The sequence below is a fragment of the Rhinoraja longicauda genome, chromosome 3 (genome assembly GCF_053455715.1).
Source record: "Rhinoraja longicauda isolate Sanriku21f chromosome 3, sRhiLon1.1, whole genome shotgun sequence".
Lineage (NCBI taxonomy): Eukaryota > Metazoa > Chordata > Chondrichthyes > Rajiformes > Arhynchobatidae > Rhinoraja > Rhinoraja longicauda.
In genome coordinates, this window is record NC_135955.1 from 36838916 (window position 1) to 36856468 (window position 17553).

At 40.2% G+C, this 17553-nt stretch overlaps 1 protein-coding gene across 5 annotated transcripts in view; it reads left to right on the forward strand.

Moving 5' to 3' along the window:
- ttc39b (tetratricopeptide repeat domain 39B) overlaps positions 1 to 15791 on the forward strand; it is a 132991-nt gene extending 117200 nt beyond the window's left edge. For 4 of the 5 annotated variants that reach the window (XM_078395946.1, XM_078395942.1, XM_078395943.1 and 1 more), the window contains 4 exons: positions 97 to 208; positions 1238 to 1355; positions 3946 to 4062; positions 7061 to 15791. In XM_078395946.1, the coding sequence (XP_078252072.1) occupies positions 97 to 208; positions 1238 to 1355; positions 3946 to 4062; positions 7061 to 7157 (444 nt within the window). In that variant the 3' untranslated portion in view covers positions 7158 to 15791. The remainder of the gene's footprint in view (positions 1 to 96; positions 209 to 1237; positions 1356 to 3945; positions 4063 to 7060) is intronic. The other variant, XM_078395944.1, reaches the window with a different exon arrangement.
- The last annotated feature ends 1762 nt before the right edge of the window (positions 15792 to 17553 follow it).

Below are 17553 nucleotides of genomic sequence, written 5' to 3' on the forward strand. Positions count from 1 at the left end.
TCCAGTGTGGGAGACGTTATGGAAGAAGCTTAGCAAGTTGTTTAGTTAAGGTGGTTTACTATTAATTAGATAAGTTCATTGTATTCTTCTTGGCAGGAAATGATGTATATTTGGAATGGATTTATAATACTGGGAAAACGAGCAGATCTGACTGAACGCATGCTGGTGACAATAGAAAAGGCAGAAACAGAATTACAAAAGAACCCAAGTGAGTACAATTTAATTCACACTAAAAGCATGCATCCAAGATTCCAAACCACCAGGATAATAGATAATAGATGTTCCTCAAAACTCTTGTGTAGAAAATTAAAGCAAGGTTATGGGGCGTGAAGTAATTAATAGCAAGTAGAAGACAACAAGAGTTAATTGATCGATTTTAAAGAGAACTTCTGAATGGTTTTGCTTTAGTTCCTTTGTTGTGTGAGATATTATCATGTAGGATAGTTGTACATTTGGTTTAAGTCTGAAGAAGGGTCCCAACCCGAAACGCCACCTATCCATGTTCTCCGGAGATGCTGCCTGACCCACTGCGTTACTTCAGCAGTGTTGCTTTTTGTAAACCGACATCTGTAGTTCCTTCTTTCTAAATACTAGAGGGCATTCCTTTAAGGTGAGAAGGGAAAAGTTTAAAGATGTGCGGGGCATGTTTTTTTACACCAGATGGTGAGTGGCCGGAATGCACTGCTGGGGGTGGTGGTTGAAGCAGATACATTAGTGGCATTTAAAAGATTTTTGGATAGGCATACGGATATGATAAAATGTTGGGACATGGATTATATGCAGGCAGATGTTAGCATCATGTATGGTGCAGACATTATGGGCCTATTGGGCCACATTCTTGTGCTTATCTTTCTAGGTTCTAAGTTTGGTTCATTTTGGCAGCATCAGGTAAATGGAAAACACTTAGAATATGTATTCCTTATTTCTGCCCAGTAACGTAATGATGAAGTGTGGATACATTAAGATTGATTGGTGATAATAATCTGTAATTTCTTGAATTGAAGAATGAATAGCTGAATCATGAACTGTCATGTTGGAATCTTTCCCCTCTCAAGGAAGCAGTTAAAGTCTAATTTAAAGAAGTGGAATTAAAGTTAAGAACCAAAATATGAGAGATGAACTAGAATAAAGAAAAATGTAACAAAGTACAAACATAGTTGATACATTTCACTAAAAATTATCAAAATTATGGGACTTTATGACTTTAGTCTTCTCTTTGTTCTTTTTGCTTCTGAAGAGCCTGCTGAATACCAAGTGGATGATGAGAGTCTTGTACAACTTCTAAAAGGACTATGCCTAAAACACTTAGGCCGTTATTTACAAGCAGAACTTTGCCTCAATCAAGTGATACAGAAGTAAGCTGGCATACTAACATACCTTCTGGTGATTTAAGTTAATTAATAGACTGAGCATTCTGTCATAAGTGGAAAAACGTCAATGGATTTAGTTGATTTAATAGGTAATCAGAAAATGCAGTTGTAGCCGAACAGATGTAATTAAATGAGGAGTATATGAGTTCAGTGACCAATCTTGTTGTTCAAATCCAGCTACTTTGGGACTTTAAACAAAACCCTGATGTGAAACGACCTTCCCCAAAGAATTTCTATAAGAAAAATGGCATTTATTTTGCATTAAAGTAGACAGACTTGCTACAGGCTTGATGACATCTAAGACTACTCCAATTCTTCAAACTGAATTATCCATCCAACATATAGTCATGCAGCGTGGAAACTGGCCTTTTGGCCTGAATGCCCACATCGACCAACATGCCCTATCTACATTAGTCCCACTTGCCTGCATTTGACCCATATCACTCCAAACCCATCCCATCCATGTATCTGTCCAAATGTTGTTTGATGTTGTGATAGTACCTGCCTCAACCACCTCCTCTGGGAGCTTGTTTCATACACCCACCACCCTTTATGTAAAAAAAAAAGTTGCCCTTGGGTTCCTATTACATCTTTCCCCCCTCATCTTAAAACAATGTCCTCTGGTACTTGATTCCCCTACTCTGGGTAAAATAATCTGTGCATTTACCCTATCTATTTCTCTCATGATCTAATACACCTCTATAAGATCACTCCTCATCCTTCTGCGTGTGAGGAATAAAGTCGTAGCCTGCTCAACCTCCCCCATAGCTCATGCCATCGAGTCCTGGAAACATCCTCATAAATCTTCTTTACACACCTTCTAACTTGAACAAAACAGAACACAATACTCTAAATATGTCCTCCCCAAACTCCTGTACAACTGTAACATAATCTCCCAGCTTCTTTACTCAGTTCTCTGACTGAAGAAGGCCAATGTGCCAAAAGCATTCTTGATCGACCTATCTATCTGTGACGCCACTTTCAAGGAACTAGGTACCTGGACTCCCAGATCCCTCTCCTCTACACTCTCCAGAGCCCTACCATTCACTGTTTAGGTCCTGCCTGGTTAGACTTCCAAAAATGCAACACCTTGCACTCCTCTGTATTAAACTCCATCAACCATTCCTCAGCCCACTTGCCCAACTGATCAAGATCCTGCTGTAATTTCTGCCACTATCTTTGCTATCAACGATAACATCCATTTTAGTGTCATCTGCAAACTTACTAATCATGCCCTGTGCGTTCTCATCCAATCATTGAAATAGATGACAAATAGGGTTGCCAACCTCCTCACTCACAAATACGGGACAAGCTGACGTGACCGCCCCGCACCCCACGTGACCTCACCCAGCCAGCAGCCACGTGCTCTCGCTTCATCAATGGCAGCCGCCCGGACCGGGAGGCGGGTTGCTAAGTAACCTCCGTTAGGCGGCGCCCGGGCCTACACTGTCCGGTGTAGGAAAAAAAAAGCTGGTTAAAATCATAGACATCATAGACGGACACACAATGCTGGAGTAACTCAGCGGGTCATGCAGCATGTCGGGAGAGAAGGGATGGGTGAAGTTTTGGGTCAAGAGTCTTCTTCAGACTGATCCATGCAGCATCTCGGGAGAGATGGAATGGGTGACATTTTAGGTTGAGACCCTAAAGAGTCAAGTCTGAAGAAGGGTCTCGACCTGAAACATCACCCATTCAATCTCTCCCGAGATGCTACATGACCCACTGAGTTACTCCAGCATTGCGTGTCAACCTACACTGTCCGGGACTGCTACGGCCCCCGGGCTACAGTGTCCGGGCCTACAGTGTTCGGGCATACAGTGCCGTCCGGGCCTAATACGGGACAAGGGCGGTCCTGTACGGGACAAACCATTTTAGCTCAAAATACTGGATGTCCCGGCTAATATGGGACAGTTGGGAACCCCAATGACAAATAGCAATAGTCCCAGCACTGAACCCTGAGACACATCACTAGTCACAGGCCTCCTGTCTGAAAAAAAATCTTCCATCATCTACCTCTGCTTCCTTCCATGATGGAATATAAATGCTGCCTATGCCAATGATGCCCATAAAACGAACAAATTGGAAATAAAAGCCCTAGTCAGGAGAATAATCGAATAAAAAATCAAAATTGACCAATGAATCTTTAAACTGGTAGTTCAATTCATGGCTAGACCGTCAAAGCCAATTCCAAAGACATTTAAGTTCAGTCTTGGTATGTATATGTGAACGAAGTAAGAAGATTCCTCTCTTCCCAAATGGAAGCTTTATTAATATTGTCCCTGCATATATATTTAATTCCTGTGACTGTGTTGTAGCGTTATACAGCACAGAAAACTGGATAGACTACCACGTGCAATATTAACAGATATTTCTCCGACTAGCTGAATTTCCTTGGTTATTCTAGGTCATTCTTTTTTGTACAATGATCTGTATGTTTTTTTTGCATGCAACAGCATATAGATAACTGGATGTTGAAGTAGAGGGAGAATTAAGTCAACATTTGAGGTTGTCATGTGTATGGACTGCAATTCTTTGCCGATCATTGAGCTCTCTGCATTTTTTTATGTATGTATAGTGAGAAGAGGATAAGATATGACCATTACTTGGTGCCCTATGCTCATTATGAAATGGGAATGTTATACAAAGGGCAAGGAGAGTGGGAAAAAGCAAAAAGATCCATTGAAACTGCAAAGTAAGTATCACATTAAAATTCACATTTTTTCGTGTGTTGGAAATTGAACCGGGATTATCAAGTTTTGTTCATTTAACCTAGGGATATGTAATTTAACAAAAATTTGGATCGAAATTTCCATGCGATATCTGTGCATTATTCTTTTCTATGTCCCAGGTCAGAATATAATTGTTACCTAGACTGTAGGATGGTGTGTTGCCTCCCTGGTGCCTGGTTCCAGCATGTCTCCGAGTGGGTGCAGAGCAGCTGGAAGTCATAGTGCACGTTGACACAAATGACATAGGCAGGAAAACCAATGAGATCCTGCAAAGTGAATATGGAGATTTAGGCAGAGTAAAAAGCAGGACCCCAGGGGTAGTAATCTCTGGATTACTTCTGGTGCCACGTGCAAGTGATCAAAGTGGGGCTCAGGAGTTGGGGGCGGGGATTCCCATTTTTAAACCATTGGGATCTCATGTGGGGCAGAGGTGACCTGCACAAGAGGGACATGTTGCATCTGCACTGGAGGGGGATTAGAATCGCTAATGATACTCAGGAGCTTTTATACTAGAGGGGCAAGGAGCCGTGAACCAGAGCAGTAGGTCAGAAAGTGGAAGGAGTGATGGGAAGGTAGAGGTTCAGACCAGTCATTCTCAAAGAAAGGACAGGCAGGAAGAGGTGAAGGAATATGGCGACTGATGAGTTATCATATCATCATATCATATATATACAGCCGGAAACAGGCCTTTTCAGCCCTCCAAGTCCGTGCCGCCCAGCGATCCCCGTACATTAACACTATCCTACACCCACTAGGGACAATTTTTACATTTACCCAGCCAATTAACCTACATACCTGTACGTCTTTGGAGTGTGGGAGGAAACCGAAGATCTCGGAGAAAACCCACGCAGGTCACGGGGAGAACGTACAAAACTCCTTACAGTGCAGCACCCGTAGTCAGGATCGAACCTGAGTCTCCGGCGCTGCATTCGCTGTAAAGCAGCAACTCTACCGCTGCGCTACCGTGCCGCCTTAGTGAAGTATGTTTATCTCAGTGCAAGGTGTGTTGTGGAGAAAGCAGGTGAACTTGGTGCCTGGATGGATGCTGGGAGATGACTGGCAGGTTGGCATTCCGGGTTTTGATGTTTCAGATGTGAGATTCAGAGAGGGAGGCAAAAGAGGTGGAGAAGTTGCGCTGTTGATTAGGGAGACTCACAGAGGCTCTCAGAGAGGACACACTGGAGGGTTTGTACACTGAGGCGATATGGGTGGAGTTTAGAAATAAGAAAGGTGCAGATACTCTAACGGTATTGTACTATAGGCACCCCAATAGCAAGAGGGAGATAGAGGAACAAAAAGATGCCTAAGCAATAGGATTGTCAGCGGGTGATTTTAACGTTCCCAATATTGGCTGGGACTTGCTTAGTGCCAAAGGTTTAGATAGGGCAGTCTTTGTAAGGCGTATCCGAGAGGGTTTCTTGAGACAGTATGCAGGTAATCCAATCTGAGAAGGGAATATAGACACAAAATGCTGAAGTAACTCAGCGGGACAGGCAGCATCTCTGGAGAGATGGAATGGGCGTCGTTTCGGCTCTTCGCCTTGTCTTGGGAAATGAGCCTGTCCAGGTGACTGGTGTTTCAATGGAAGAGCATTTTGGGGACAGTGGTCAAACTCAAAAAATCCAAAAAAGTTTTAAGATTGTTTTGAATAGGAAGAAAGCTGGAACCTGCAGGAAGGTGCTGTGACAGAGCCACCTTCCTGGGATGCCGCTCTGATCTTGATAACTGGTTGACAGGCCAGGAGAGGCCAATCCCCAGCATCAATGGTAACAGCTGATATTGGATTGCCCTCCTGAACCTCGTCAGCATACTCCTTATAAATCCCAGACATTCCAGCCTGATGGGTAAAGGGGGAGATGAAGAAGAGGATAAGAGATGAAGAAGGAAGAGGGTGAGAGATGAAGGAGGAGTAGGTGGAGGAAGAGAGAGACAGTGGGGAGCCTCCCTGCTAGCTGTGTTCCCCTGTCGTAGGTTCAAGGAAGACTGAGCACCTGGGACAAACCCAAGACCACCAGTGCCACCATGTGGTCACGACTCAGCTGGAAGAAAGAAGCCCTAGCCAACTAGCACTTCTACTGAGGCTGAGACTGAGTGACAGGGGCAAGCCTGAGACACCAGTACCTCTTCCTTCCCAGGAACAACGAGGGACTGTGCTCACCAGGATCAGCCCGAAACTGCCTGCAATCTCAAATCTGAGCTGCCAGAATAAGGCTGCGATTGCCAGCATCTCCTCTCAAGGCAAGGGTGAAGTGCAGGGAGAAGCCTGAGATTGACATGTCCTCTTCTTCGAGACCAGGACTGAGCTGCTGGGCAACCCCAAGATTGCCGGCACCACCTTACATATGCCCTGACAATGAGGGACAGCACCCTCTTGCGGTCCTTGACTTTCTTGTCAATGTAAATAGAGCATATCATGTGAATTCACCCTAGCAGTGCAGTATTTAGCTGAATACAGCACCAAAGTATCCTGGTAAAGTTAAATACATGAAATCGTTCAGCGGTTGTGAACCTAATGACACATAAAATGGAAGTTGTTGTCAGATGCCAATTAGCAGAGACCAGGCAAGAAGATCAGGTGGATGTTTTGTTGGTGGTTCCAGAATGTTCACTGCTATCTATATCTCCTTCATGGTGCAATCAATGTCAGACATAACTGCATCTGCACAAAGCCCAGGCTTAATGTGGAATGGCACATTAATCCATCGCAAACAACTCCAAATGTCCTTCTAATTGCATAATTTCAATGATTTTCATGCCATCAATTCTTAGAGGTACCATTGGTTCCACATTTGACTGGATCAAGTTGTAGCACACTGCAAGTTTAATGCCTTTTATTGAACATTATTTTACTTTATCTGAATTATCATAAGTATGAACACTGATTACACAAAAGTGGAGTTGGATTCTTCATTGTTCAGATATGAGTTGTTTGCATTGATTGTGTGTTTTTACACTCTACAGGAATAACTACAAGGACTATTCAATGGAATCTAGGTTACATTTTAGGATCCATGCTGCATTGAATAGCTTAAATACCTCATACCAAGATCATCCCTGAAGTATGTTGCAATAAACAAGTGCTCCGTACGGGTTGGAGTGATAATGCAAATCACAGAATGGAGCAAAATAATGATGACATTATTTAATGCACTGGAATTATTGTGAATTTAGCAATATGTTCCCTTTATGTTACAAATTATCCAGGCAATTGCTTAGAAATAAATGATGAGGATTTGCTCTTTTTCAAAAAATATATAATTTTTCTTTTTACTTGAATACAGCCAAGACAGTTGCTGGTGCAATAAATGTATTTAGTAATTTAGGCAGATTATTTTTATTTTTAAGTTCTTCTTATGGAAGGAAAGCTTGTAACCAGAATGCATGAATAAATAGCCTTACAAATGTTTGATATCCAAATAAAAGCAGAACATTTTGCAATGCACAACTGAAAAAAGAAATACAGTTTGGATCATGGGGTTAGTGGAAGCGTTCGTGCTGTTTTGGGTGTTTGGGTCCATGAAGTTGTCATGGTAGATTTGCTTGTTCAGTGCTTGCCACTTAATAGGGACTCGTCTATTCATGTCTATTCCAACTAGAAATGGATCATCATTACCCGAAACACAATGAAAAAAACTCATGTAACCAAAAATGGGATTGTTGTCAGCACGCTTGACAAACTTTCTTGCAAAGCTCAACAACTCCACCCTTATTTGTTCAGCAGGTTGCATAAATATTGAGCATAGTATGGGGCTCTGGAGCTAAGTTCATTAAGATTTTTGGACTGTGCTGTTTAAGCTGCATATACATTAATGGGCACTTGAGGCATTGAGGTACTTCCTTACACCCAAAGAAAAAAAAGTTTTGAATCATTCTCCAGTGAACAGCATTAAAACATTGAAAATAAATTACAGACTGATGCAATGAATCCAATAGCTGATAGACACAATAAGCGAGTTTGGTATCTCGACACTCGCAGGAGCTAAACATTCTCACCGGCTGATCTGCTGCGTGTATACAGACCTGCCTTTCATCCGTATTTTCCGATGCAAAAGAAAATCATAACGATCTCGCTCACTCACCGAAGCATAAAGCAATAAAACCTACAAAATCATCGTAGCCTTGTACAAATTAACCATAAATACACCTAATTAATATTTTTTAAAGCAGTTTTTTCTTACCTCTACGAAGCAAAACTGGAAAATACGGATAAAACGCAGGTCTGTATACACGCAGCAGATCAGCTGACGAGCATGTTTAGCTCCTGCGACCTATGACCGATGCATGCTCAGTCGAGATACCGAACTCGCTTATTGCCGCATCAATTATTTGTATAATAGAACAACCCTCAAAACATTTAGTGCATTTGGTTCTGATTTTTATTAAATTTTCCTGCCTTTACAAATTGTATCCTAAATATGTTTTCATATTCACTGTTTCCCAGTGTGTGTATATTCCAGTATACGTACTAGTATACTTTATTGTACATCTTTGCATATTCCCAAATAATTATGTGCTTGGACAGACAATAATCCTGCAAGAACTTTGTTTGTTGGTGTTCTTTTATCTTACAAAAATTAGCGAGAATCTTTTTGTTGAGGCTTGTGTTCAATATTTCTATTACTGCCACTGCATTCAGGTTTAAATGTTTCACTACAAGTTTTGTTTTCTCTGTGAGCCTTAAAATTTTAAACAATAGTAACATTTTAGGTTTTCATTCTCATGATATTTAAAATATTCTGTATCTGGGTTTTTTTAAAGATTAAAATTCTGTTTGGGTTTTCTATAAATTCATAGAAATCAAAATTCATAGAAATGCAATGAAATGAGCAGTTACATCTTGTCATGATACATGTGACATCAAAGGTAATGTAGAGTGATTCTGGCCATTTATTTGTGTTAGTTGTTTGCATTTTGTTTATGCATCATATTTCAATAGTAACATACACTAGGCAACAATAGCACCATATTCTAGTTGAGTCACATTTAAATACAATTAAAATAGTTCCAGCCTGATAGCTGACACAAACTCGTCCCACTTGTATGCTCTTAGTAAATTGTTATGTGTTTCAGTCGAGAACTCTCCTGTGGACTTTTTGGTTTATCTTATTTCTATGAACTTTTCATTTATTAAGATTTTCTCTGAAACTAATGACAAATCATCTCCATTGAATATTACCTGCAACTGATTTGGACTCAATTTAGTTCTTTGAGCACAGCACACATGATATTATAACAGCCATAATGTTTTCAGAAGGGCCAATTGTACAAACAGAATTCTAATCAGTTTTATAAAAGAACTTGGATACAGAATTGTTGTAATTCATGAATGCATAAACCTAAAAGCCAAAGACATGAGAGAAAATACAGATATAGATGAAAATGGTACAGACAAACAAAATGAAACAGATGTTCTTGCAGGCTTTTAAATGTATTGATGGAGTCAGGACAATATCTATATCTAGAAGGTTCTAATAGGAAACACACATAATCAAATGGCACTGTTTTACGGACAGTAATGGGGAAAGAATGCTCATAACAAAATTTGGCAAAGCAGGGAATTGCTGAACAACTTTTTCAGTGTACAGTTTTCTCATCTGTGGTATCTTATTAAGACAATATTGAAATAAAAAATAGCAGGAACATGTTGGCATGATCACTGGCAACTTAGCACAAGACGTTTGTGTGTTTGTTGTAGCTCAGGTAGTGTTTTATTATCACAAAAATCTGTGCATAATTTATTATTGATATCCAATGTAGGTGTTGGTCTCGAACTTGTAATTCAACCAACTTGTCTTTATGCCTCCTGTAGTTGTGGGTTTATTAAAATGTAGTTCTCTGGGAATATTCTGATCAAAGCCAATGATCTCTCCCAATGATTAATTGTGTGTGTTTTACAACCTCCTATCTGTGTTAGAAGGACTGTTATATTATATATAAATAATTAACAAGCCTCAAATCAGATGTTACAGTTTATCGAATTGCTGTTGTTTGATAGTTATTTCTTGGTTATATGGAACTTATATGTCAGAAATTTGAATCCAAGAATGAATTTATTTTGGGTTATTTTAAAATAATTTCTAAGATTTAGATGACAGAATAGTTTTAGTGAATTATTTCCAAGTTTCACATTGACATTTTCTATCCCAGGCTGGAAATATGGGGCTGGTATCAGCTACAGGAAACACACAGAGCATACATCCGTATAGCACAGGTGCAAGTCCTTCGGCCCACCGTGTCTGTGTGAAACACGATGCAAATCAAAACTAATCCTATATTCCTGCACAGCTGTAACCCTCTAATTCATGCCTGTTCCTGTATCTGTCTAAATATCTTTTAAACCAATTTCTAATATTTTACATTTCCACCCTGGAAAACGTTATCTGACTATCTACCAATCACCATATGATCTATCACCTTAGATCACAGAACAGTGGAGTACAGGAACAGGCCCTTGAGCCCACAATGCCCGTGCCAAACATAATTTTAAATGATTCTATCAGGTCGCCCCTCAGCCTCTGACATTCCAGGGAAAATAAGTTTGTCCAGCCTCACTTTATAGCCAATCCAGTTCCGATAACATTTTGCTGAATCTCTCCTGCACCTCTTTCAAAACCTCCACATACTTGCTAGTGTGACGACCGGAACTGCGCACAATTGTCCACCTGTGGCCTGATTAACATTTGACACAGTTGCGACATGGCTTCCCAGTGTTTATATTCAGGGGACTGCCCGATAAAGACAAAAATATCCCTTGTTCACCACACTATTTTTGTTGCCAATTTCAGAGAGCTATGAACTTTTTATGACACTCTTCCCATCTCTCCTATATTTTGTATACATCTTTGGGAAGGATTAGCATCAGTGTTCTGTTTTCCCTGGCAGTTAACTGTATATTTGAACCTTTATGGATAAGCCAAATGTTCAAGCTTTGGAGTGATCTCTTGACATTAAGTCTGTCATTAAGGCAACGATGCCAAGGAGAGAAGAAATTTGTTCAATTTTTTTGCATCTATTTCCAGGGAGGCCTGTTGCATGTGCAGGGGTGTTTTGCTAAGCAGGAGAATAGGCCTTAATGTTGGGCTGAAATGGTTGGATTCCTCTCCTCCCAGTCTGATGCCTGCTCAGGTTATATAACTAGAATGTGTGCTTGGATTAAAAAATAGAAATAGAAAATCTAAAATGATTTTGGTTTAATTAAATATTAAACCAAAGCAGCATTTTTTTTAGATGACATGTTTTCTTTAAATTCCATATTTTATTAACAACTGTAAATATCAGTAGCCTTGCAAAGAAATAGTATAAACTTCAGTTTACAAATAAAATATTTAAAAAAATTTATTCTGTGATTCTTAGGCAAGCCCTACATTTATATAATGAAGTTACAGGATAATTCTTGCAATTCTCGTCACTCCTCCAAACTGTCCTTTTCCTTCACAATATACCTGCCACTGATTTATTACTTGATTCCCATAGAGCCACTTCTCCTTCCCTCAGATAATTTTATTAGGCATGAGGATCATCCTACATAATCTCTATATTGGCAACCTATAATAAAAGTATGTTGACTCCAATGAGCATTGTTAAAATTCATTCTGTCTCCTTAGCTGATGGTGTCCCTCAAACTAAAGTATGAGCGATGCCCAGGAATACAAGTCTCAACACTTCTTTGAATGTTCACACGTAATTTGATGCGCTTCACACTCTTCTCTCCTCCCACAAACACAAGAAATTGTCCATGTTTAATTTCCAGCTAGAAGTGAGCATCCCTGTTAAAACGATCAATGTTTGACAATTTGTGTTTTTAATGTGTTTTAAAGTCACCAGTTTAAATCAATCTGGATGACCTACAACAGTTATGATGTTGTCTAAGCTGCATGGATTGATTAGAGTTTAATTCTTTATATATAGCTGATTTTAAACAAGCAGCCTTGTATTTGCACTTCTGACTTCTGCTTTAATTCTCCTTTTCTCACAACCGCTATGAACGATGTCTAATAATAGTTACAGCCAAGATTGTGTACCTCAACACAGACCACAGCTTGAACGTGTGGCTTTGAACCATAACTGGATTGTACAACAGTAGCCATTGAAGAAGTATGTCCAAAAAGTTTTATCCTGCCTCTCATTTCTAGCCCATTTTCCCATTACTTTGCTTTTACTCTCGCCCCTTCATTACAGAGTCTTTCAAACTTATGAATCTTTACTAACTTTACTAACTTCTCCTCTGATTTGTTGGTTTTTGTATTTCTGGCTGTAAGGATGACACTCTCCAATCGTAATCATTCCAGGAATATATTTTCCATTTGCTTTATCGACCCCCAGTCTCTGACGAGGATTGAAATAACTTTTCATGAATTAAGAATTATGAGTCGATGCATTTACCCAGAGTAGGTGAATCAAGAGCCAGAGGACATATTTTTAAGGTGAGAGGGACAAGATTTAATAGGAACCTGAGGAGTAACTTTTTCACACAGTGGAAGGTTAGTATATAGAACACGTTGCCAGAAGCAGTAGTTGAGGCAGGTACTATAACAAAGGTTTAAAGGCATTTAGACTGGTACATGGATCGAAAAGGTTTAGAGGGATATGGGCCTAACACAGGCAGGTGGGAGTCGTGTAGATGGAGCATCTTAGTCGGCATGGGCAAGATGGGCCGAAGGGTCTGGTTCCATGCTGTATGACTCTAAGTGCCCTGCCTATTTATCAACTCCCTATAATTATCATAATTTGATTATTAAAAAATCCTTAATTTGCCCAAGCAGACATTTTACTGTTGTCATACAGTTCTACATGAATTCAAAGCTTGACTAAACATTTGTTTACCATTTGAAGAACATTAAATACAGCAGTGATTGAAAATTATATTACTGAGATAAAAGAGCAACTCAACTCAAATATTGTACCACTTTGAATACTACATACTTCAAGATTTCACAGTTAAAATAATGGCAAATTAATAATGGCAAATCTATCAGCATTTACCATTACAACATTGTGAAACTGGCAGCATCTTCTTGAGTGCAGACTTGGGTTGTTCATCACAACAATCTGGAAATTCAGTGATTGCCTACTCTTCTCAGGTAGTCTGCAGCAATTGGTGATCCAGTGAAAACTCTAGTTATTTATAATTGTTTAAAACGCTGAGAATATTATGCTTCTTGCATAATGTTTAATATGTCATTAGGGGCATACTTAATCCTAATTATACTTTGACTGTCGTATGTTGAAAGGCTGGAGCAATTAGGCTTGTATACACTGGAATTTAGAGGGATGAGGGGGGATCTTATTGAAACATATAAGATAATTAGGGGATTGGACACATTAGAGGCAGGAAACATGTTCCCAATGTTGGGGGAGTCCAGAACAAGGGGCCACAGTTTAAGAATAGGGGGTAGGCCATTTAGAACGGAGATGAGGAAGAACTTTTTCAGTCAGAGAGTGGTGAAGGTGTGGAATTCTCTGCCTCAGAAGGCAGTGGAGGCCAGTTCGTTGGATGCTTTCAAGAGAAAGCTGGATAGAGCTCTTAAGGATAGCGGAGTGAGGGGGTATGGGGAGAAGGCAGGAACGGGGTACTGATTGAGAGTGATCAGCCATGATCGCATTGAATGGCGGTGCTGGCTCGAAGGGCTGAATGGCCTACTCCTGCACCTATTGTCTATTGTCTAAATATTTATCCAATCAATTCCATGCATAAGATTTGATGATTGAGGTTAGAAAGGTTACCAAGTGTAACTACACTTGATAAAGGTTTCAAAATACATTGGATTTGGATTGGATTTTAAAATATATGATATATTTAAGGGTAGTAGCTATCGTTTAAATCCAATCCTAGTTTTAACTTTGGAAATACTCTCTTGTGAGGAATTCTTACAGCTTCCAATTCTCTCTGGCAAAATGTTTTTCTATTTAATTGAGAATCTTCATAGTAGCATTAAATGGTTTTTGCAGAATTGTACTCTTCATTGAAACTTTATGATGGATAAGTCACCCCCCCCCCCAACCCTTCCGAATTTGGCGGAAAGTTTCCACTTTCTTATTTCATTTCCGCAAAAACAATCGGTAATTGCAATTTGTCAATTCGGCCGCTAGAGGTCGCTAGGGGTTCTGCGAGAAATCCCCCCTCCCTGGAAGTTTCCCCGAAAATGTGGCACCCAGGCTGGGCAAGGCAGCCAATCTCGACCTCATCAGGACTTCCATGGCCGATCGGTGGGTTGAATTTGCAACCTGCAGCCAGGGCTCTGGAACACCAGCCCAGCTGGAGCCAGCACATCTATCCCCATAGCCGACATCCGGCTGGATAAACCAGCAAAACTCTGGAACCAAGAGTGCCAGAAAATCAGTGGTGGGACTGTAATGAGTAAATATTAAATTTAAGTGCAAGATTATATAACTCAATTAATTAAGATGGGGTTAAATATAAAACAAAGCAGAAAATCCAATTACCACCTTTTTGGCCTGAATATCAATTAATGTGCGAATTTACTTCAACAAGTACTTCTGTATGCATAGTTGAATCGCATATATCAACTCTTTTTTCATAACTTAGTCATACATTTTATAACCATTGTTCTTTCATTCAATACCAAGAGAATTGGGATGTGTAAGGAAAAAGCAAAATAGAAAAAACAAAACATTTTTTTCTTTGTGTTGCAAAAAGTATCTCTGTTCAATAACCTTTCTATAAATAGCAGAATATACTCATGATAGGCCTGACATTGTACATGTAGTCCAAGAACTAGACTGTTGGAAATAATAGTCGGTTTTCACACATGAATGTAGTAGTATGCGCATTTGGCGTGCAAACTTTTTTTTGCTGAAATGTTGCATTACGCGCCATATTATGAATTTTGATGTAAAATTCTGAATTTTGGACATCGAAATTATGAATTTGTAAAATCAAATGTTGGGAGGTGCATTTGCGAGGTGGGTTGATCAGTTTGCTAGGCTTATGAACAAATGTTCAGCAGATCTTTCACTTTAAGAGATTTCCATCGTGATGAACAAAGCTAAACTTGTCTGGCAGCCTGCACTGATATGCTGTTACTAACAAAGTATTATTCCATAATTATACTTGATTATTAAAATAAGATTTATGTGAATCAAATAATAATCGGTAATTCCAGGTGGTTTTAATTGTTCCATTCCAGAACTTCGAACAAATTGTAGCACTTCGAACAAATTGGCAAAATAAAATATGCCAGACACTTATTGGAACTGCAAATGTTTATTAATATTTTGTCCAAATTTTATTATAGCTCTAAAATAGAAAAACATTGGACATGATTGCACTGTAATTATATTTTGGGAGAAGCAAACAGAGTGAATGAGAATGCTAAGTAATTTTCTTGTTGGTCATGTTGTGCATTTTTAGCCTATTCTGTGATGTGATACTTCCTATAATGAAATGGTAATTATGATTATGGGCAATATTGCCATTAGATCACTCGGTTTAGATATCGTGTAAATGTATTTTTTTAAACCAAAAGTTGAAATATTGCCAGTTGATTCTAAAACTGTACTTCCAAATGCATTATGTAATGATGGTGATAATTTTGCTACTGAGTTGCATCATGCAATGTTGTATTGTAATTTACCCTCTTAAGAACACTGAATTAATCCAAAACAAAGAAAAATCTTTACCCCAATATTAGGTTGTATCTCTTACAATGTGTTCAATAAAATAAGATTGTGTGGGTGATAATCTATATACTAAAACTCTTGTTTGTTTGTTTGTTTGTTCCTGAACTACAGCCAAAACGGTACACGATAGCGCAACAATTATAGGCCCACCTTACTCACCTTCATCCCTTTGGTGCTAATGGAAGAGGTTTCATTAAAATGTGAATGACTTTAAAAATATAATACCAATTTCAAAGTTTAAATCAATCTGGGAGGGAGGGAGGGAGGGAGGGAGGGAGGGAGGGAGGGAGGGAGGGAGGGAGGGAGGGAGGGAGGGAGGGAGGGAGGGAGGGAGGGAGGGAGGGAGGGAGGGAGGGAGGGAGGGAGGGAGGGAGGGAGGGAGGGAGGGAGGGAGGGAGGGAGGGAGGGAGGGAGGGAGGGGGAGGGAGGATAAGGGGGGTTGAGGGGGATGGAGTGGGGGGAGGGAGGGGGAGCAGGGAGGATAAGGGGGGTTGAGGGCGGTGGAGTGGGGGGGGGACGAGAGAGGGAGGAGGGGAGAGGGTGCTGCACCAATGCAGGAGAGGTTTGGGTCCAACGGGTCCACTTGGTCTAATAAAAATATATATTTGTGTTTACTTCAAAAGTCATGAATATATTTCATAGTTAAATTGCAAATGTATTTATTATTAGTAATACATTCTAATCAAACCAATTGAATTGGTGTAAAGTTCATTGTTTCTGGTATTGTCACTCACTAGTACAGAGATAATTTGTGGCTCCATCTAATGTCTTGCTGCTGTGTGACCAACCCACTTCCGTCCAACTCTCCTAACAATTTATTTAGTCATGGAGTCATACAGCATGGAAACAGGTCCTTCGGCCCAACTCCCCATGTGGACCAACATGCCCCATCTACACTAGTCCCACTTGCTGGCTTTTGGCCACTTCCCACTCTTTGTAGAGCGATTGCCCTGTAAAACTTCTACAGCCAACCTCGATGGGCACACACCTTGCCTTCCAGCCCTGCTCACGGCAGTCTATGACCAGCTCTTCGTACTTGGTCTTCTTTCTCTCGTGAGCCTCCTCCAGACGGTCCTCCCACTGCACTGTCAGTTCCAACAAGACGATGCTTTTGGTCGCCTCTGAGACCAGGAGGATACCTGGCCTCAGGGTGGTCATGGCGATGTGCTGTGGGAACTTCAGCTGTTTCACCAGGTCTACAGAAAGCTGCCAGTCCTGCGCAGTCACCAGGATTCCCGACGGACTCTTGGCTGCTGTGGTTCTTGGCAGCTGCACTCCAGCCTTCACAAAGGTGATCATCTGGGTGGTGGGGCGTGCTCGTCTGCAGCTGCTGATTCCCATGATACGTTACCTGATCCGACCGGCACAATCCTAATCCTACCTCAGCAATGGAACACTATGGACCTCTTACACTATCATGGACTTCATTTTCTAATAGTGTCACCAATGGCTTGTTTTTTTGTAATCTTTTTCCTTTTACTATTTGCAAACTTTTATGCGTGATCTATGTATAATTTGATTATATTTGCTTGTCTGAGTCTATGTGCCAATGATGCTGCTGCAAGCAAGATTTTCTTTGTACCTGTGCCTCATTGCACTTGTGCAAATAACAATAAATTGACTTAACTTCACTTCCTAGCTTTCTCCCTAAAATCCTATACAAGTACACTTCCAAATTGATAACACTACAGCATCTTCCCCAGTACTCAATGTGTTGATTCTGCAAAGAGTTCAAATATCAAATACAACTACAGAACAGCAGGAATCTCGTCTTCTACTGTCCTTCACCCTATAAATCTTAATGAGACCATCCC